The sequence below is a fragment of the Bubalus bubalis genome, chromosome 16, assembly GCF_019923935.1.
Source record: "Bubalus bubalis isolate 160015118507 breed Murrah chromosome 16, NDDB_SH_1, whole genome shotgun sequence".
NCBI lineage: Eukaryota > Metazoa > Chordata > Mammalia > Artiodactyla > Bovidae > Bubalus > Bubalus bubalis.
The window spans coordinates 46,170,729-46,192,867 of record NC_059172.1 but is presented as its reverse complement, the minus strand read 5'-3'; the positions used below and the strand labels follow the sequence as shown (position 1 = coordinate 46,192,867).

At 34.2% G+C, this 22,139-nt stretch overlaps 1 protein-coding gene across 9 annotated transcripts in view; it reads left to right on the top strand.

Annotated features, from left to right (window-relative positions):
* The window catches only part of BTBD10 (BTB domain containing 10), a 74,526-nt gene that overhangs the window by 34,956 nt on the left and 17,431 nt on the right, over positions 1-22,139 (top strand). For all 9 annotated transcript variants that reach the window (XM_044929561.2, XM_044929560.2, XM_044929562.2 and 6 more), the window contains 4 exons: positions 14,502-14,698; positions 16,738-17,023; positions 19,352-19,454; positions 20,930-21,050. In XM_044929561.2, coding sequence (XP_044785496.1) covers positions 14,502-14,698; positions 16,738-17,023; positions 19,352-19,454; positions 20,930-21,050 — 707 coding nt within the window. The remainder of the gene's footprint in view (positions 1-14,501; positions 14,699-16,737; positions 17,024-19,351; positions 19,455-20,929; positions 21,051-22,139) is intronic.

Here is a 22,139-nt window from a genome sequence, read left to right as displayed (position 1 = left end):
TGAAGCCTGCCTTGAAGGATTTTGAGCATATCCTTACTTGCATGTGAAATGAGCACAGTTGTATAATAGTTTGAACATTTTTGGGCATAACCCTTCTTTGGGATCGGAATGAAAACTGACCATTTCTATTTCTGTGGCCACTGCTGAGTTTTCCAAATTTGCTGGCATATTGAATGCAGCACTTTAACAGCATCATCTTTTAGGATTTTAAATAGTTTAGTTGGAATTCCATCACCTCAACTAGCTTTGACTTCACACTCCAGAATGTCTGGCTCTAGGTGAGTGACCACACCATCATGGTTATATGGGTCATTAAGACCTTTTTTTGTACAGTTCTTCTGTGTATTCTTGCCATCTCTTCTTTATCTTTTCTGCTTGGTCCTTGCTGTTTCTGTCCTTTACCGTGCCCATTCTTACATGAAATGTTCCCTTGATATCTCCAGTTTTCTTGAAGAGATCTCTAGTCTTTTCCTTTCTATTGTTTTCTTCTATTTCTTTGCATTGTTCATTTAAGAAGGCCTTCTTATCTCTCCTTGCTATTCTCTAGAATTCTGCATTCAGTTGAGTATCTTTTCCTTTCTCCTTTACGTTTTGCTTCTCTTCTTTTCTCATCTATTTGTAAAGGCTCCTCAAACAACCACTTTGCCTTGTTGCATTTCTTTTATCTTTGGGATGGTTTTGGTCACTGCCTCCTGTACAATATTGGGAACCTCCTTCCATAGTTTTTCAGGCACTCTGTCTACCAGATCTAATCCCTTGAATCTATTGTTTCTTCACCTCCACTGTATAATCATAGGGATTTGATTTAGGTCATACCTCAATAGCCTAGTGGTTTTTGCTACTTTTTCCAATTTAAGCCTGAATTTTTCAAAAAGGAACTCATGATCTGAACCAGTCAGCTCCAGGTCTTGTTTTGTTGACTGTATTGGGCTTCTCCATCTTCAGCTGCAAAGAATATAATCAATCTGATTTCAGTATTGATCATCTGGTGATGTCCATGTGTAGAGTCATCTCTTGTGTTGTTAGAAAAGAATGTTTGTTATGACCAGCATGTTCTCTTGACAAAACTCTTGTTAGCCTTTGCCCTACTTCATTTTTACTCCAAGGCCAGACTTTCACCACCAGACATATCCACAGCTGAGTGTCGTTTCCACTTTGGCCCAGCCTCTTCCATCTTTCTGGAGCTGTTAGTAATTGCCCTCTGCTCTTCCCCAGTAGCATATTGGATACCTTCCAACCTGGGGGGCTCATCTTCTGGTGTCATGTCTTTTGCTTTTTCATACTGTTCATGGGGTTCTCACGGCAAGAATACTGAAATGGTTTGCCATTCCCTCCTCCAGTGGACCGTATTTTGTCAGAATCCTTCAGTATGACGTGTCCGTCTTGGGTGGCCCTGCATGGCATGGCTCATAGCTTCATAGAGTTATGCAAGCCTGTTTGCATGACAAGTTTGTGATCATGATCTATGTGTGATCTGTGATCATAGTGATTATCAATTTTTCAGAAATATTTTATAATTTTCTGTGGTAGGGCTTGAGAATGCAAAGTATATAATGGTTTTTAATTCCCCAATTTTTATCTCTAACCTGGACTTTTCCCTGTACTTTAGACTTGTGTATCTAACTCCATATTTGGATGTATTAGACATCCACTTGGATGTCTAACAAACATTTCAGTGTTAATGTGTGTAAAAAGCATTTATACTTTTCAAACCTAATCCTCCCACTGTTATTCTAATGTGGGAGAATGGTAACTCAAAATCTGAAATGTTTCAATTTTTCAGGCCAAAATCAGAGTTATCCTTGATTCCTCTGTCTCACCTCTTACTTTTAATCTATCAAATTCCAAAGTCTTGTTCTTTAGAATATATAGTCTAGTCCAGTGTTTGCCATGTACACTGCTACAGCCCTGGTCCAAGTCACTTTGGCTGTTGCCTGGATTGTTTGTAGTAGCCTCCAAAATGGCCACTGACCCTACTGTTACCTTCTTTCTTTCACTGTCTGCTTCATCTAACATAAGTTAGATCATGTAATTCAAATTTTATTCGTACCTATTTCACTCAGATCAAAAACAAAAAAGCTTTGAACATTCTTTGAAGGTCTTTCATAATCTGGTCCTAGTCTTATCTCTGAGCTCATCTTTTAACACTGTCCTTCTTGCTATCTGTGTGTGCTCCAGCTGCCCTAGCCTTCTTGAATGCCTTTAAAAAGCCAAGGAGTGCTTTTGGCACAGGATCTTTTTCATCTACCCTTCCCTCAGTCTCATAGTTTTATGTTTTACTTTGTCTTTGCTCAGACATCTTCTCCTCTGAGAGTCCTGCTTTGGCCACTGTGTGAAATAGAACCTCTCACCTGAAAATGATGACTCTGTCCTGTTAACTCGGCTTTATTTTTCCTCATAGCACTTACCAGCATATGATATTTAATATATTTATTATATATGTTCTTTGTTTTTGTACACTTGAATGTATAAATTTTAAGGGCAGAGACTTTGATTTATATCCACCATGGCTAGAATAATAAGTAGCATATAATGATATTCAGTGAATATTTGGTAGAATGACTGCATGATAAAACTAAAAAACATTGCTAGAGGAGAGAGTAAGAATAATTTTAGTTATTATGGCGTATAATTATTGTGTGTTGCAAGTACCTAATGCTTTATTGATGAATTAAAACCATGATTATTTTTTAGAAGTAAAAAAATTAGCAATATAACAATTAGATAACTTCTTTTCAGAGACTCATCATTTTGGAGAGGTTCTTTCCTAGCAACATGTTCCTTTATTAAAAAAAGTTCAAAATCTGAGAAACCTCTGTCAAAAGAAACCTTTATTTTAAAGTCAAAAGAAACCTCTGTCACTGTCTGCATGAAAATAATTTTTGTCAGTTAGGAAAGCCAACAGTCACCTTGATAGTAAAGTGTTAAATGTTTGACCAGTGAGAGTTCCTTTTCCAGTGACAGTGCTTTAAAAAAATCAGTTAATACATTCTGGACAGAGAGATCTATAGAATCTAGAAAAAGCTGGGGGGTGGGGGAAATGAGTATCTGGAACTTTTCAAGCTATAAATTTGGCTTGAAATAGCAATAAATATCTTTTCATATGGAAAAAAAAAAGAGTTCCTTTTCTGTCAGAATTCTTAGGATCTAGGTCTTCATTTCACTTCAAAGAAAACATACTCTTAGAGTGGTCATACAACAGTATATAAGGCTCCCTTGCTATTGCTGCTGCTTCTGTCTCACTAGAGTTGCTGACGTGTCTGACAGTGAGATTTTAAGAAGAGAAAGACTAGTATTAAAACTATTCTTGAGCTATATTTCTTGTCTTTTGGCGGCAGGGGAGGAGGGGAGAATCTGGGACTTAAGTATGGCTTAAAATATTTATGGACAGTATGCATCAAACAACATACTAACAGATAGCCTTTTAGAGCATAGCCCCTTCTTCAGTTGAGAACTGCCTTTTCAGTGATTAGTTTTTGTTTCTTGGGAAACTGACCATAAATTAAGAAGAACAAAAAGCTTATAGAAAAGGCAAACGGAAAAAAAAGGGAAAAGAAGGGAGAGAAATTTGCATTAAACTTGTTGAAAATAGGTTTAAAAGTTTAATTACATTTCTTATGTCATCACAGTTGCTGACACTTAATGTGAGGATCAGCAAAGAGTTTTCTGTAAAAGGCTGGATAGTGAATGTTTTTGGCCATGTGGGCTACAGAGTCTGTCAAAATCACTCAGTTTTGCCATTATGGAATGAGAGCAGCCATAAGCAATATGTAAATTAATGCACATGGTTGTGTTCTAATAAAACTTTATTTATAAAATGAGATAATGGGTTGAATTTGGCTTTGCAAACTCTTCACCTAGCATTAAAAATGCTTGTAAAAATCATATGCAAATTGTTGCTTAAAATATATTAATATAAGATCATTTAAATGGTTTAGTTAATAAATCTAAAACATAATATAGAACATAGTAATAGAAACACCTTTTTTTCCCTCAAAATAATATTGCTTCTTTAATATGGACAAACTAATTAAAAAATGGATGGGAACATCTAATATGAAATTTACAAAGATGCTTACCTTGTTTTTAAGAAAAATGATGCATTTTTAAAAGATGTTTAAAACACCTCATAAACTGTAAAGCTTCGTATCTGTATCTCTACAGACACAAATACATACACATGGAAGTATTTGACAAGGAAAAAACAATTGACATGGGAAATGCTTAGATGTTATATATCCTGAAATTTCAGCTAAATTCAGCAACATTAATAAGATGCACCAGGATATGATGTTGCTGGAAGTATTTAAAGATAATTCCTCAAAACAGGAAAGTGATATCGTGTAAGGTTGTATATCCCATGTGTATACTACATAAGGGGTTCATACATAAGTGAGTACCACTCACTTTGTAGATATTTTAGTTTTGTGTATTTGTTACAATAATTTTCTAGCGCCAGTGCTGATAATATTTATTTTTGGAAATTTTTCATGTATTATTTCTTTGATAACCCCCCTCTTTTCTCTGTTCTGTGTGGAACATATATTATTTAAATATTGAGTGCCTTCCTCTAGTCTCATCCTTTCACTTTCATTTTTTATTTCTTTTATTACCAGTTTTTTCTTTCAGCCTTCTTCTAACTTTTAAAAATAGCTAAGAACTCTTTTTCATTCTCTTAATTAAATAATTCCTGTCCTTGTTTTATGGATACATTTGTTAATAGCACTGAGTTTATTGATTATAGGGTTTTTTTTCCTGTCTCTACATTGTGTTTTGCCTTTTTGTTTATGTTTATTAAACTTATTGTGAAAATTTTTTATTTTTAAGAAGTTAAAAAAAATTGTACTGTGAGTTCCTGGGTAGTCTTCATCCAGCTTCCCTCTATGATAACATCTCACTTAAGTGTATCAAACTAGGAAAATGACATTGATACAATTCTGTAACTGACTACAGACATCGGTTTTTATATGTACTCTTTTTCTGGTATATATTCTGTGTGATGTTTTTATCACATACAGATTTGTGTAACTACCACCACAATCAGGATGCAGAACTTTTGTATCACCATGAAGAAACTTACATGCTGCCCCTTTAGAGTCTTACCCTCTCCCCGTCCCTAACTTCTGGCAACCTCTGATTTGTTTTCCATCACTGTAATTTTGCTATTTTGAGAATAATATGTAAATGAAATCAGATAGTATGTAAACTCTAGGGTTTGGGTTTTTTCATTCAGCATAATGCCTTTGAGATACTACCACTTTGTTGAATGTGTCAGTAGTTCATTTTTTTTTTTTAATTTTTGAGTAGTATTCCATTGTATGTATGTGCCACACATTATCCATTCTGAGAGTGGCATGGGTTTTGTTATAAACTTTGCAATATTGTTGTATTTAAAAATTTCTCTATATATATTACTTTAGTTTTATTACCCCCAACCCCTGTAGGAATCCATCATTTCACTGTACAAAATGATAGAGACCCTAAAATTTCTCTTTGTTAGGAATCTGCCTATCACTGGAAGTTGTATATATAGAGAGAATTTTTTAACAAATTAGGTGGCAAAGTCACATGTGGAAATTCATATGAAATTAATATTCCAAAGTTTGATATAAATAGATACTTGCTTCTGAGGGTGACTATTTTAGTAAGATTTAAAAACTTTTGGAGAGACTTACTGCCTGTTGATTTTGATGTTAAGTGAAAGTTGGTATAAGATGAAGTCAGAAGCTCATAAAGTTGTAAATTTTAAAAATGAAACTTTTTTTGCAAAAAAATATTAGGGTTTGTATTTAAGATGGGTTTGTTTACATATCTAGAGGTGCTGGAAGCATTCTTTTTTTAAAAAATGTTCTTTATTTTTATGGGTGCACTGGGTCTTTGCTGCTGCACGTAGGCTATCTCTAGTTGTGATGAGGGGGTTAGTGTCTAGTTGTGCATGGTCTTCTCATTGCCGTGACGTCTCTTGTGGAGCATGGGCTCTCGGCTGGAAGCATTATTTCTTAGTTAATAAAAATTGTGATCTTAGAGGATTCATGGTTAAGGATTCTTATTTGAGTTCTGTATTAACATTATTGGATAATAAATTTGATCTGTGAGATTTTCAAGTGGTGATCAGTTGGAGATGGTAGTTGTTTTTTAGTCTGATGGTAGAAAAACTTCTGGTTTCATGAGAACATGAACCATTTTAAGAGAGGGATGCAAGAATCGATGTAGTTTAGTGAAAGATAATTTATAATTTAATAGGAGAAGAAAGGCATGACTTTTTTTTACTTGTGTGTAATTGAAATTGATTAAGTAGCAGTTTCCTGAAAGAGTAGTCTTAATTGGGCTGTGTTTGGACAAGAGGCCAGTTTTGGTGTATAGTTTGGTAAGTTTTGATGTATGTATGCACTTATGAAACCTCATCACAATCCGGGTAGTGAACAAATCATTCACATGCAAGTTTCCTTGGGGTCCTTTGTAAGCTTTTTTTTCCTCTTCCTTCTTGGAACTCCCACACTCCATGGAGTGGGACAAACCACCAATCTGTTTTTTGACACAAGACATTAGTTTGTATCACCTAGAATTTGATACAAATGTACCATATTTGGGGAAGGAATGGTATTTCTCTTCTTTCACTGAGCTTAATAATTTTGTACTTGATCCATGTTATAACTTGCATCAGTAGTTCATACTTACTGTTGTTAAGTAGTAATCCGTTGTATGGTATACCACAAATTGTTTATCCAGTCACCTGTTCATAAACATTTAGGTCATTTCAGGTTTTGCTTTTTTAAATGATACTGTTTTTAAAATTTAGATTTCTGACTGTTTGTTGTTGCTAGTATATAGGAATATTGTTTACTTTTGAATATTGATCTTCTGTGACCATAGTAAACTCACTCTTTAGTTCTAGTAACTTTTTTGTGCTAGAGTCTATAAAAGATGATTATCTTCTCTGTAGATTAGGACAGTTTTGCTTCTTTTTATAATCTGGACGCCTTCTGTATCTTTTTCTTGCCATATTGCTCTGGCTAGACTCTTCAGTACGCGGGTGAAGAGAAATGGTACAAGTGGACATCCTTGTCTTGTTCCTGGTCTTAGGTGGAGAGCATTTGGTCTTTGACCGCTGAGTGTAATGCTGGTTGTAGGTTTTCCATGGATATCCTTGATCCAGCTGATGAAATTCCATTGTATTCCTATTTTATTGAGGGTTTTTGTTGTTGTTTGTTTTTTTAAATCAGGAATGGATTTTGGATTTTGTTAAATGTATTTTCTTTGTATATTGAGATACAAGTTTTTCATTAATGTGTTAATATGGTGAATTATATTGATTGATGTTTGAATATTTAACCAATCTTGCATTTTTGATACAAAAATCTATAGATCATGATGTATTGACAGTTTTGTATATTGTTGTATTCAAATTACTAAAATTTTGTTGAACATATTTGAATATGTTCTGAAGGTTGTAGGTTTGTAGTTTTATCTTACAGATATTATCTGTAATATCTTTCTCTGGTTTTGGTATCTGGGTAATGCTGGCCTCATAAAATGAGTTAAGAAATATTATCTTTTCTTTAGTTTCTAGGGGATTTTGTGTAAGATTGCTATTATTTCTATCTTAAATGCTTGGTAGAATTATCAATGAAGCCATTTCAGCCTAGAGTTTTCTTAGAAGGAAAGTTCTTAACTACAAATTCAAATTCTTTAATAGACATTGAATTGTTCATTCCATCTGTTTCTTCTGGAGTGCAACCCTATGAACTGTAGCCCACCAGCTTCTCTGTCCATGGAATTCTCCAGGCCAAGAGTACTGGAGTAGGTAGCCATTCCCTTCTCCAGGGAATCTTCCTGCCTCAGGGATCGAACCCAGGTTTCCTGCATTGCAGACAGATTCTTTACCCTCTGAGCCACCAGGGAAGCCCAGTTTGGCTAGATATTTTATCAATTTTATTGACCTTTTCAAAGAACTAGCCTTTGTTTTCATTGATTTTTTTTTCCCAATTCTTTTTCTATTTTCTATTATTTTGATTTCCACTCTGTTCTTTAATAATTTTTTCTACTTTCTTTAGGTTTATTTTGTTCTTTGTGTAGTTTCTTTTTTAAAAAAACTATTTATTCAGCTGCCTTGGGTCTGGGTCTTAGCTGTGGCTTGTCTAGCTGTGGCTTGCAGGCTCGGTAGTTGCTGCAGGTTGCCTTTCTAATTGTGGCTCGAGGGCCTAGTTGCTCTGCAGCATGTGGGATCTTAGTTCCCTGACCAGGGATCAAACCTGTGTCCCCTGCACTGCAAGGTGAATTCTCAACCACTGGCCACCAGGGAAATCCCTGTCTAGTTCCTTAAGGTAGAAACTGAGGTAATTTTTCTTAGACCTTTCTTCTTTTCTATTATAGGCATTTAAAGATATAATTTGCTTTCTAACTACTGCTATAATATCATGCCATTCCACAAATTTTGATTCACTGGGCTTTTTCCCTTCAAAATTTTCTCTTTTCCTTTCTGATTTCTTTTTTGCTCCATGGGTTGTTTACAAAGACGTTATCTAATTGCCAATATTTGGGAATTTTCCAGGAATCTTTCTGTTACTAAATTTTAATTCACTTGTAATCAGAGAACACATTTTGTATGAATTTTTTTGAAATATATTAAGACTTGTTTTATTGCCCAGAATATGTTCTGTCTTGATAAATGTTCTATGTGCATATCAAAAGAATGAGTTTTCTGCTCTTGTTGGATTAAATGTTCAATAAATGTCAGTTAGGTTAAGCCAGTTGATAGTGCTGTTCAAATCTTACTCCTCTTTACTGATTTTCTGTCTGCTTTTTCTATTAAATATTCTAAGAGGGATGTTGAAATCCATGACAATAATTGTGGAGTTCTCCTTATAATTTTAGTCCTTTTTTGCTTCATGTGTTTCGAAGCTCTGTTACAAGGCAGAAGAACTTTGGGGATTGTTAAGTGCTCTTAGGGGCTTCCCTGGTGGCTCAGCTGGTAAGGAATCTGCCTACAGTGCAGGAGACCCCAGTGAATTTACCCCTTTATTCTTATAAACTGCCTTGGTAATATTCTTTGTATTGAGGTCTACTTGGTCTGATATTAATATACCACTCTTGTTTTCTTTTAACTAGTGTTAGCATAATTTGTCTTTCCTTATCCTTTTATATTGAACCTCTTTGTACCTTTATATTTAAAGTGTGCTTCTTGTAGATGGGGCATACTGTTTGTTGGGTCTGGTTTTTATATCCAGTGTGATAATCTCTACCTTTTATGGCTTATGTACATTTAATGTGATTATAGATGTGGTTACGGTTAAGTCTGTCATCTTGCTGTTTATTTTCTGTTTGTCCCATTTGTTCCTGTTTCCCTATCTTTCCCTCACCTTTTGCCATCTTTTGGATTGTGTCTTTTTTTATGATTTCATTTTATCCCCTTTATTGGCTTATTGACTATTATTCTTTGTTTCTGTACTTCAGTGGTTGCTTTAAAGCTTTTAATATGCATCTTTAATTATCACTATTTACCTTCATTATATTAAATAATTCTCGTGTCATATGAGAGCCTTATAATGTTGTACTTCTGTTTCTCTCCTCCCAAACTTTGTGCTATTTCCAGTATTCTTAATTCCTTTGTGTAGGCTCAGATGGTAAAGAATCGGCTAGCAATCCCTGGGTTGGGAAGATCCCCTGGAGGTTCAATCCCTGGGTTGGGAAGATCCACTGGAGGTTCAATCCCTGGGTTGGAAAGATCCCCTGGAGGAGGGCACAGCAACCCACTCCAGTATTCTTGCCTGGAGAATCCCATGAACAGAGAAGCCTGTCCGTCCATGGGCTGCCGTCCATGGGGTTGCAAAGAGTTGGGCATGACTGAACGATTAACACTTCCATATTTTCACCTGGTGTTACTTTTTCTTTAAATTTGTTCTTTAAATTTTCTTAAAGTGCAGATTTGTTCATTATTAATTCATTCATCTTTTTCTGTGTGTTTGTATAAAAATACATTTCCCTTTTATTTTTGAGAGATATTTTTACAGGATATAACAATCTTAGGTTGCCAGCAGTTATCATTTTGGGTTTTATTTTTTATTAAAATGTGTTTGGGATTTGTTGTACATATTGCATCTGTGGGTTTGTAGTTTTAATTACATTTCAAGACATTTCTTCAAATGTTTTTCTTTTCCTCACCTTTCTTCCTTTATGGACTCCATTTATACCTATATTAGGGCTCTTAAAGTTGACCCATAGCTCACTTATGCTTAATTTATCCTTCTATAATGAATAGTGTATTCATTTGGGTATTTCTTACTGCAGTCTTCAAATTCATGAATCTTCTGTAATGTATAATCTTCCATTAATTCCAGATGAATGTATTTTTCATCTCAGATACCATTTTTGTCTCTAGAAGTCTGATTTGTATCTTTTTAATATTCTATATTTCTACATAACTTTTTGAAGGAATATGGTTATAATGACTCTTAGTGTTTTTGTTTCTAATTTTAAGATGTGTGTCTAATTTTAAAGTTTTCTTATTTTAAGATGTTTGGGGTTGGTTTTAGTTGAGGTTTTTTCCTGCCTTTTTGCTTGCCTGGTAATTTTTAACTGGATGCCATATATTGTGAATTTACCTTGTTTGGCTGATGGATATTTTTATACTCCTATAAATTTTCCTGAGCTTTGTTTTAGGATTTAGTTTACTTACTTGGAAACGATTTGATTCTTTTACATCTTACTATTAGCATTCGTTGGATGTGACTAGGACAGTACTCAGTTTAGGTTTAATTATTTCCCACTTGATAGCCAAGACCCTTTAGATTCCCCCCCTAGTGCCCTTTTATGAGGTTCCTCAGCCTCACTGTGGGGAGAGAGAGACAGGCTCTTTTCCTGGCTCTGTACGAGTCCTGGGCAGTGTTTTCTCTAGCTCTCTGAGTCAGTTGTTTCTCCAGCTTCATTAATGAGGTTTCCTCACGTGTTTGTTGATTGGTACTAGACTGCAGATTGCTGAGGTTTTCTCTGTGCTGCTCTTCCCTCTCTGGTATACTCTTTCCTTAGGACTCTGCCACCTATTGTCCCCAACCTCTCAGCTCCTCATCCTTAACTCAGAGTCCATCAGCTTCTGCCTGGGTTTTGCCTCTCTGTGTTTTACTCGAGAACTCTTCTCAAGGTAGTCATTTGGGGCAGTGGTTGGCCTTTGTTGTTGTTGTTCAGTCACTAAGTCGTGTCCGACTCTTTGCCACCCGATAGACTGTAGCCCTCCAGACGCCTCTGTCCGTGGGATTTCCCAGGCTAGAATACTGGAGTGAGTTGCCATTTCCTTCTCCAGTGGATCTTCCCAACCCAGGGATTGAACCCATGTCTGCTGCATTGGCAGGCAGATTCTTTACCACTGAGCCACCAAAGAAGCCCATGGTTAGGCCTTATCTGATTTGTTTTTTCATCTTCCAGGGATTACTCTCTTTTCCAAATGTCCTATGTCTTGTCATTGTTTCATATATTTTGCTTTTGGGTAGTTTCAGACAGGAAGGTAAATTTAGTCCTTGTTTCTCTGTCTTGGCTAGAAGCAGGTGTTGGGGCTGATACACTTTTCATCTCCTTTCCTGTTCTCAATTCATGTGTCCCAAACTCTTAGATGCAACATGAAACAGAGTTATCCTCTATGAACTTGCTTGTCCTCATTTTCATTTGCACTTGTTAATTATGTTTGCCCTTAGAGTGCTTTCCTGATCTAAAATTATTTAATTAAATAGAGTAGGACATAATTAGTCTTCCATGACATCTGATTTTGAAGGTCTCATTCAGAGTGCATTCCATTTGAGAATGAAAAAAAGGAACAGGAATATATTATGACACCTTTTGCATTTGTTTAATGTCTAAACAGTTTAGAAATGAAGCCAGTATTTAAGCAAAATACTTAGTGATATTTAATCTTTCAGCTATGAAGATGTCTAGTTGAAATCCTTTTTCAGTTAATCAGTTGGTTTGGCCCTTACTGAACATTTATCCTTCATTTGCCTTAGTTGTAATTGTGTGTGTATCTTATCTGTTATCAATTAGATTCATATTTAGAAAATGTGTTTATTAGTACATTTAAAACTTAGCTAGAATAATTTGAGGGTTTTTTCCAGTATATAATGCTTATTCTATTATTGTGGATTCCTTTCTTTTTCCTACTTTAGGAGATGAGTCAGAAATTCCATTGTTCCTATTGTAAGGTTTTTAGCTTAAAAGTATGATCTTTTGATTTGTTCTATTTAAAGAAAAAAATTATGTTCCAATGATGTGATCCTACTCTGATCTTTTTCACTGGAAGGAAGGTGGGAATAGAGGGTTGTTTTGTTCTTTTTTTCTTTCTGTAGATTTATGAGAGACAATGACTGATAAAAACTGGTCAGTTGCCTTTATTTCCTTAGAAGTCACTCTTAGGGTAGATACAGAGTCAGCCTTATTTATTGTCTTTTTAGTCTGTTATAGTGAGATGATATGGAGAAGGCAATGGCACCCCACTCCAGTACTCTTGCCTGGAAAATCCCATGGATGGAGGAGCCTGCTAGGCGGCGGTCCATGGGGTCACTAAGAGTCTTATATGACTGAGCAACTTCACTTTCACTTTTCCCTTTCATGCATTGGAGAAGGAAATGGCAACCCACTCCAGTGTTCTTGCCTGGAGAATCCCAGGGACGGGGGAGCCTGGTGGGCTGCAGTCTATGGGGTCGCACAGAGTCGGACACAACTGAAGTGACTTAGCAGCAGTGAGATGATAACGATCTTCATAATGAAAGAAACCACTAAAATAACAGTGTTACAGCTAATAAATCAGAGGAGATGATCCCTGAGCATTGTTGGATTTAAAACTGACTCATCAAGATTAAATTTTTAAATAATGTGGTTTTGGTGAAGGACAATAGGGTAACATCATGGAAGAGGCTACTGGAATAAATTGAAAGGATTAGCTTACAGTGTTACGAGCATATCTACTAAAATTCCATGCGACTCTGAGCAAAATCTTGTGATTTTGAACTTTAATGTCATCACCTGTTAAAACTAAATAAAGTAACATTTAGTGGGTGATTCTGTTGTGCCAGGCACATTATTGGTCAGTTTACTGATTATTCTTCATTTAATCCTCATATTAAATTTAGAAAGTCAATAGAATCTGCAGTTTACAGATGAGGAAACTAAGGTTCCAAAATGTTAAGTTAGCATTCAACATGTTGAGCAATTAAGTATTAAAAGACAATTTGATTTTAAGTCTTTATGACTCTGAAGCCATGAAGTTCCTTTGATTCCTATCTTTTTCCTGTTTCTGAAAAGCACTTTAATGTTTTTAAATGATGAACTACGTTGTTTGCTAATAAGATGGTAAATTTTCACCTGCCTTAGTTTAGGCTCTTTCATTTTTGTTCCTATCAGTTTTCTTACTTGCAGTGTACTTGATTATTAAAATCTTAGCTATTTGTTTGTGCCAGGTTCACCAGCGATTTACAGTAACATCTTCTTCTTGTGAGATCTTAGAGCATTTATTATCTGTCATTCATTTATTAATTTTATTTGAGATACATTTAATTATTTCATATTTTAAATTTGGGATAACATTTGAATTGTTTACATTGTTTAAATGGAATATTCATGTATAACTGCTGCACTTAAATCATAAGCATTCTAAGGAAGCTGCTTCCATCCTGGCATCTAGTAGCATTGTGCACATAGTACATATAACTTAATAAATAATTGTGTGAATGAATGCTGTCAACTAGAATATCTTAATCATCCTCAGTTACTCACTTCCCATGGGCAAATTTGTTCTATGTAAGATGTTTAAAAATTTTAAATTCTGTAACTTTATTTAGTCAGTGCTATTAGCTTTTTTGAAAAATGCTTTTCAAAATTTTTCAAGAGAGTTCAATCGAAATGAATTGATTGGAGTTAGCATGTATTCTTTTTTTTTTTTTAATTACTTTTGGGCAGTGTTTCATTGGCATGTAGAATCTTAGTCCCATGCCCCCTGCATTGGACTTGGGGGGAGTCTTAACCACTGGACTACCAGGGAAGTCCCTAGCATGTATTCTTATTTTATTTGGCAGCAAGACCAATTACTTTGTCCCATACCTCAGTGTTTAAGAGTTCCAGAAGCTGATGCTCACCCTCTCCTTTTCCCTTACAATCAGAAAAACCAGGCGAACACTTGAGTTATATTTGAGAGATTTGGACGGTCTCGACTGCTAGTACTACTACTGCTACCTCTTCTACTATGCTGCTAACTCAACAGTCAGTTAGCCTTTCTGGGCTTTAGTTTTCTCATCCTTAAAAAAACTGAATTGGAGTATGTGATCTTTAAAGACATAGTGTTCCAGAATTTATAAAACCTGAAAGCTTAAAATAAATTAGGTTTCAGAATTGTTAAGTATAATAGCATTTGACTGTTGCACTTCAGAATATTAGTAGTTTTATATTAATTGGGAGTTTTTTTAGAAAGCGTTTGCAATTTCATGTTCTACTTTTATGGTTAATTTTCTTTTCTAATTTATCAGCACTCCCTCACGTGTTGCTAAAGGAGCTGTCGACCACACCAAAATGAGTCTACATGGTGCTAGTGGGGGACATGAGAGATCAAGAGATAGACGAAGGTCAAGTGACAGATCACGAGACTCATCCCATGAAAGAACAGAATCACAGCTCACTCCTTGTATTAGAAATGTTACTTCTCCAACACGGCAGCACCATATTGGTATGTAAAATCAACTAAACTTCCCAACAGGTTTCAAAAGCATGCATCTACCTTTTTTCTTTTTTTTAATTTGGCTATGCTGCACGACTTGTGGGATCTTAGTTTCCTGACCATGGATCAAACCTGGGCCCTGGCACTGAAAGCGCTGAGACCTAACCACTGGACTGCCAGGAAATTCCCAATGCATTTACCTTTTTAAAGTAGTAATAACAGTGAATTATGCCTAATACTTTACAGTAAAATTAACATCTTACTTCTTTTCAGTTGCTTCTGTTTTAACTTAGCTTGATTCTTACTGTTAAAAAAAAAAAACTTATTAAATGAAACTTTAAAGTGAATTTTTTTCAGAGTTTGGGACAGTCTTAGAAATAATTTGAACAGCCTTTACAACTGTAATATGTAGATTTAAAATTTTTTTCAAGTAATTTTTATCTTGTGAGATATATAGCAGTGGTTTATTTAAAATAATCTGTAGTAAATTATTGATAAGAATCCTTGTTAATCATACTAAAAAAGGAGGTGAAAGAGTAACCATCATGGAGTTATTTACCTTGATTTTTGACAATATTTTAAATTTAATTAAAAAACAGAGAAGGAAAAGGGGTGGAAGTAGGTTTTTTTTCCCCCTTGACAGCTCAGATCTTTATTCCTTCCTACTCTTTATTATAAATGAATGCTATTCCTCTAGGTAAATACATTGTGTGACTATAAAGCACCACTCTCAAGTAGATGTACATAAACAATGTGAGCTTGCTGATTTTAATTTTTCCCTCAGAAGTGGCAAGTTAAATATTTTGACTTACTATTTGAGGCAGTTTCTGATTACCTCATATAAATAAAAATCATGTATATTAGGTCTTATTATGTAGAGAGGTTGTCAGTATCTAAGTAGGTCTTTAAAATCAGAATAATACTAATAAGCTAAAAACCAACAAAAGTATAAATAAGAGCTGACAGTTTGTTATATGCAAAGTTTAGTATCTGGGAAGAGAACAGGAAATATAATAAGTTATTTTATTGCTTTAGCAAATTTTACTTTTAGGGTGCTACCAACATTGTAGAAATAGGCACTACAAGGGAGGTGTCGGTATCTCTGGAGATACAGCAGGCCTAATTATATAACCAGTAAAGCTGTACAGAGTGTTCTCAGTAGCCTGAGTCATGAAGGAATTTGGCAAAAGCTGATGAAACTGATGAGATGGAGGTACATTTTTAGGTCACCTTTAAAGTTTAGTAATCTAATCTCTAAAGGAAACATCACAAAATCTTAGTTTTAATTTCTCTTTTGTAAACTGTTGGAACAGCTGAAGAAAATTTTCTGAATTTTAACAGTGTTTCTTTATATTAAAATTGTAGATAATAATAATATGATCCTATACAATTTTTAGCAGTGCTTTTTTCAAAAATGAGAGTGAGAAGAAAGCAGTATATCATCAGCTATTAAACTAATTTGGTAAAACATTAAAAGTCATTTGAAAACATAAATACTTCTTAGTGTCTGTGGTAGAAATATTTTCTTCCTTTGGTACCTTCCTTTTGTGAGATAAATCTCTGGTTTGGGGGTTTCCTTATTAATGTAGTTAAGAGTCCAAAGTTTGTACTATGTGTTTTCAGAATAGTATTAATACTTTCAGTATTTAGGACAGTTAAAATTGTTATTAATTTTTTACTGACTTTCAATGCTTGCTTATTTGACTTAGAATATTGTACTCCTTTTGTTTCTGTATATTTTTAAGTAGAGCAGTAATATAATTCAGTTTAATTTTAATCTTAGTCTGGGTCAACATTGGTTAGGTAAACATCTTTATTAAAAAGTCTACAAAATTGTTTTAGAAAACAATGTAATGTTTTAGGTTTTATTTCTAGAAAATAAATGAACGTTGATGATGTTTTGTGAAAATGTTATTTGAAATAAAAAAAGCAGAGTTGCTGTGATATAAAACTACTTTTCTAAATCACTATTTTCAAAAGATATATATGTATCTCTTGTATTTTTTAAAAGAAAATTTGCATAAATTTGTTTAACCTCTTTATTTCAGAACGTGAAAAAGATCACAGTTCCTCTCGTCCAAGCAGTCCTCGTCCCCAGAAAGCGTCTCCAGATGGATCCAGTAGCAGTGCTGGGAACAGCAGCAGAAACAGTAGTCAATCAAGTTCAGATAGTAGCTGTAAGACGTCTGGGGAAATGGTATTTGTGTATGAAAATGCAAAAGAAGGAGCTCGGAATGTAAGAACGTCAGAACGAGTGACACTTATAGTGGATAACACTAGATTTGTTGTAGACCCATCCATTTTTACTGCACAGCCAAATACAATGTTGGGCAGGTTTGTATTATTGTGATTCTTTGTATTATTAATAATAAGCACTTTTCCATTGCCTTTTTTTTTTTAATTTAAAGTTTTATAGTAATTCTGTAGTGGAATACAGTGTTGCTGTTGAGCTATGAAATTTAAATAACTTGTTTAAGTTAATCCAGCTAGAAATTGTAGAGCCAGATCTTGAGCTTGATTTGATTTTGAATAATGTTTGCTGTACCTAGAAATAGCAAATGCAGTATTTAAATGAAGACAGGATACTTAAAGATCTGAAAACATAGATTGTATTTGACAAGATGAATTTAACAGTGATAATGTTTCCTTCACTTGTGGCTTCCAAATTAAATCTTCAGATACAGCAGGTATCAGCATTTGGTTAGCTGAAAAGTCAGCATGAGTTATCAGTTTGATGTATTTACTTTAAAGAAATAATGCTAACAATTAGTCAGTAGAATGAAGGAGAAATAATTGTCTCTTAATCTGTACTGGTCTGGAGTAATAAATTAATATAAAATTTGTAGTTAAGGGAACCACATTCTAGAATTGGTAGAGACAATATGGGCTGTAGTTATGGGAACTTCAGTATAGAATTGATTTTTCAAAGTGTTCAAAAGTAGGATCAAACACCTATTAATTATAAAGTTAGTGCCTTTTTTCTATTCATTCTAATGTAAAATGAAGGAAACACATAAGTGAAATGGAAGTTTGCCTGAGGTTAAAAAGGAAAACTTGAATTTTTGCTTGGTTGCATATGAGTAACTGTTTGGGGTACCTGTGTATGTGTGTGTATGATTTGTAAGTGTCTCAGAATCCAGAACAAAATGCCAGCATGTAACACTGTTTACATTTTGGGTAGACAAATATTTCCTTTTAACATTAGCTCTAGACTTTACATCTGTAAGGAAAAAAATACATGTACTCTATAGGCATTATTAGAAGCATAGGAAAGACTCTTTTTTAAAAATCAAAGCATGTTTATTTATTTCTAAGACATTACAACCAACAGTAAAACTTGAAGGAAAGATTGTTCATGGGAGATTTTTAGGAGGATAACTCAACACTGATCATATTTTATATTTTTACCTAAACTTAAACAGTTGAAAGGCAGAAGTAGGTATTTGAAATTTTTCAACTGATAGGCTACATTTTCTTTTAAAAATAAATCCAGAAGATTTTTTTGTGTTTGTGATCCATATTGATCTGAAAAGTAACTTTCCTTTTTTGTAAAAAGTTCAAGTATTTGAGAAAATTGCATGACATTTGATTCCTGAAAGACTCACTTCTTTTTTTCCAAATCAGTGAAGGCTTCTTTTCATGTCAGTTGACGAAAGCATGTTTTTGGGATGAAAATTAATATTCATGGGAACTGTAAAAAGCAGTTGGCATTCTTTTGGAAACTTTGAAAAAAGAAAGCTTTGTTATTTATAGGTTCTGTGTTACAAGAAAAGAGGGAACTATTTAAATTGGGAAATTGTTGAATAGGAAACTTAGTTCAGCTATATTGACTTTAGGAATGATGTTGTCATTGAATTTAGAGGTTCAGATTCTTTTAATCACACTTTAAAAATTTGCTTGGAAGTTAGGCATTCAACTTTTTGTTTTGAAGGACATATTTAGCAGATTGCCTCTTTTCTAAATATTTACTGTTAAAGGGCCAACAACATGACTTGAAAAAATAGAAATTCATCTGCATCTTCTTTTTGTAAAAATTAATATTATGAGCTTGTTACTTATTTAGAATTTTCGTTCTTTTCTTCATTCCTCTCTACCCCAGTATTTGATTGCTTATTTTTCAGTTCTAGGATGCCAGTGTAAAAGTTTTGTGCAGGATTTGTTACGTTTATAGTTTTGTGAAAAGTAAAATAACCTGATCTGCCTATACTTATTTTACTTTTTTCTAGTTTAGATTACCATACATGCTACTTAATAGACTAACTTTGCATTGAAGATAGCAGTTTCCCCTTCCTCTCTCTCTCCCTCTTCTCTCTCTTTCATTTTTGTCTTTCTCTGGACAAAACTAGTGTAAGAATCTCTCCTAGATTGATTTTTTTTTTTTTTTTTCCACCCCTGAAGAAAAGGGACTGGAAAGTTTTTTAGCTTTTGAATCTTATTAATTGATTTTATTTTCTTATGGGGAATCTTTACTACTGTTTCCTCCCACAAAAAAATTTTTTTATAATCCTTCATTTATCACATTTGCCAGAATAAATGTCTGATAAATATTCGTGGGCTAATTTAATGGGATAATTTAATGCTAAAATTATAATTCCTTTTTACTTTTGTACATGAAAACATGGATAGCCTATTGATTTATTTCTCAATTACTTGCTACCATAGGATGTTTGGATCTGGCAGAGAACATAACTTTACACGTCCTAATGAGAAGGGAGAGTATGAGGTGGCAGAAGGAATTGGCTCTACAGTATTTCGAGCAATTCTGGTAAGTGCTGTTTCTTGTGTGTATTGATTGAGTCAGTTGACCCTTTCTCGATAGGTACGTGGACTGAAAGCAGAATTGCATTTGGATATCGCTATGGAAGTATCCAGTGTATTTTTTAATATCATTTAATTCATTTTCTTTTGGTATGTAAATATAGCATGATAAAAATAAAGGAATTTTATAACCTTTGCAAAAATAAGATAGGGGATAATTCATCTCTTAGGTCTGCATAGGCAGCTCTTTCAAGGGTTTAGTGGTAACATTTCTATAGTCAGACTACTCCACTTTCCCTAATTCTATTAAGTACAAGAAGTTGATAATTTTTTGCCGTCATAATAAATGTGGCTACTGGAATTCTAATATTTTGTTGCATATAACTAGTGGTGGACACTTAGGAACATTTGAAAGTCATCTCTAAAATGTATTTCCTATCATTTTTGTATTAAAACTTAATTTTTTTTAACCTATTGAGAAATATTTGAATTAGTACTACAGTCATTACTTGTAATTTTAATCAGTGATATAAGTTTGATTTATAGCATGACAGTTTATTCCACAGTTTGAAAATATGGTTTCCTTAAATAGTTTTGTGGGAAGAGGAGAGGGAGGATCCTGAGGTACAAGACAGGAAAAGTAGTTGATCGTGATCAGTACTAACAAGTACTTGGAAAAGTACCAGAAGATGTCTTGCTTGATTCATGTAGCAACTTCAGAAATGGTGTTAACTGTGGCTCTGAACATCAAGAAGGTTGAGGCAGATCTTAATTTTTTGGGAAGTGCTTTTTCAGTTGCCCATACTTCCATTTGTCCCCTAATGGTATTGACCAGTTAACTCCATGACTCAGCTATGGAGTAACTTATCTGTAGCTCTGGGCCAGCCCCTAACAGCGTTTCAAGTAGATTTTGGAAATAATAGCTATTATTGTTTCTACTTATGTGGGAAACACCAAAGAAAAGTATTTGGAAGAAGAATAATTGTGTGTTCTGTTTCCATATATTTGAATACTTAGAAATGATTTTGAAGTTCTTTACTAAAAACCTTAAGTTTTGCTCAATTCTCCAGGTAATATTTAAGGTAATGTAAAGTATATCATTTAACTTCCTTAAAATTTCTTTAAGAAATATATGGTAGGTATGTAGACAAATAACTTGTAAGGGGGGAATACATGTGAATTAGCATGGTACAGTAGAGAGAAGAGATGCATAAATAATAAGGAGACATGGGTTCTAACTTTATCTCTCTTGTTAAATAATTTCATAACTGGATGAGTCAGGGAATCCATTTGGACATAAATTTTTCCTGTCAGTAAAGTGAAAAAGTGGTTAGGTGAACTGAGGTCCTACCTAACTTTAAAATTCCACAATTCAGAAATCTCAAGAGTATCACAATTTTAAAAAATTGTATCAGCCCAATCTTAAAAATACATTTTGTCTACCTTGTGCATTCGTTTATGCATTCTTTTTTTTTTTTTCAGGATTATTATAAAACAGGAATAATCCGTTGTCCTGATGGCATATCTATTCCTGAATTGAGAGAAGCTTGTGACTATCTTTGTATCTCTTTCGAATATAGTACTATTAAATGTCGAGATCTCAGTAAGTACGATGTTTTGTATGTGAGTGGTTTGTAGAGTTACAATGTATTGGAATGAAATACCTGAAATAGTGCTATTTACCTAGACTTCAAGTATTTGTTTAATTGAATTCTAAAACACAAATACTGTGAAGATTATTTATGAAAGTCAACAGAGATCATTGTTTGGTGCAATTTTCCAAAACTTTCTTTCAACTTAATTTCTTTGTTTGTAGAGTCTCCCATATTTATGCTTCTATTTGTTCTTCCTCTGTCATTTTTTGCCAGTATGTATCTCCCAGCTTGGTAGCCCTGACTTTGTCCAAGTGTGGTATTTGGCTTCACTCCTCAGGTCACATCAACCAAGAATTTATCATTTCTTTTTGTATTTGCCATGTAATATAACATCCTAAGCAACTATGGAAGATACAAATCATTCTCAAAAAGAGTGTTTGTCATTAAAGATCTTAGATTGAATACCAAATACCAGCCCTCATTTATACAAAGAATTAAATGGCTTTATTCAGGAACTTCAAATATAGTCTCAGAGCAAGTCTAGAACTTCGGAAATCCTAACTCTTTGATTGATATTTTCCTGTCATGCTACCCCCCTGCCCCCATGCCCATCCCCTTTACTGTTATATTATGCCTAAGAAAAAAGGTGATTATACACAGAAAATTCAAAATGTATATGAAAATTATCAAATGTTGACTTGGTTATTAAGTGGTTGGAAAAGCCCAGAAGAAGGAGATGTCATTGTGGGCTAGTAGGATTAGAGAAGAGTTCGAGGAGACAGGTTGTAAAGGGTGAACAGGAATGATTTAGCAAGAGTAGAGTAGGAAGGTTAGGGGATTACAGACATGAATGGTATACTTTGGAAATAACCTATATAAGAGACTATATTGGGACCAGAAGGAGATGAGAATAAATATGGGGGCCAGATTGTGAAGGTCTTAAAATTAATGTTCTTACATTTATGCTGTATAATGTGGGAAGCCATTGCAGAACTTTGCTACCTGTGGTTATAGATGTATGTTAGTCCCAAGTATATGGTTATGTTTACTTCATTACCTAAATGTAACACTAGCTTAGCCAAGTGGAGCCATACTTT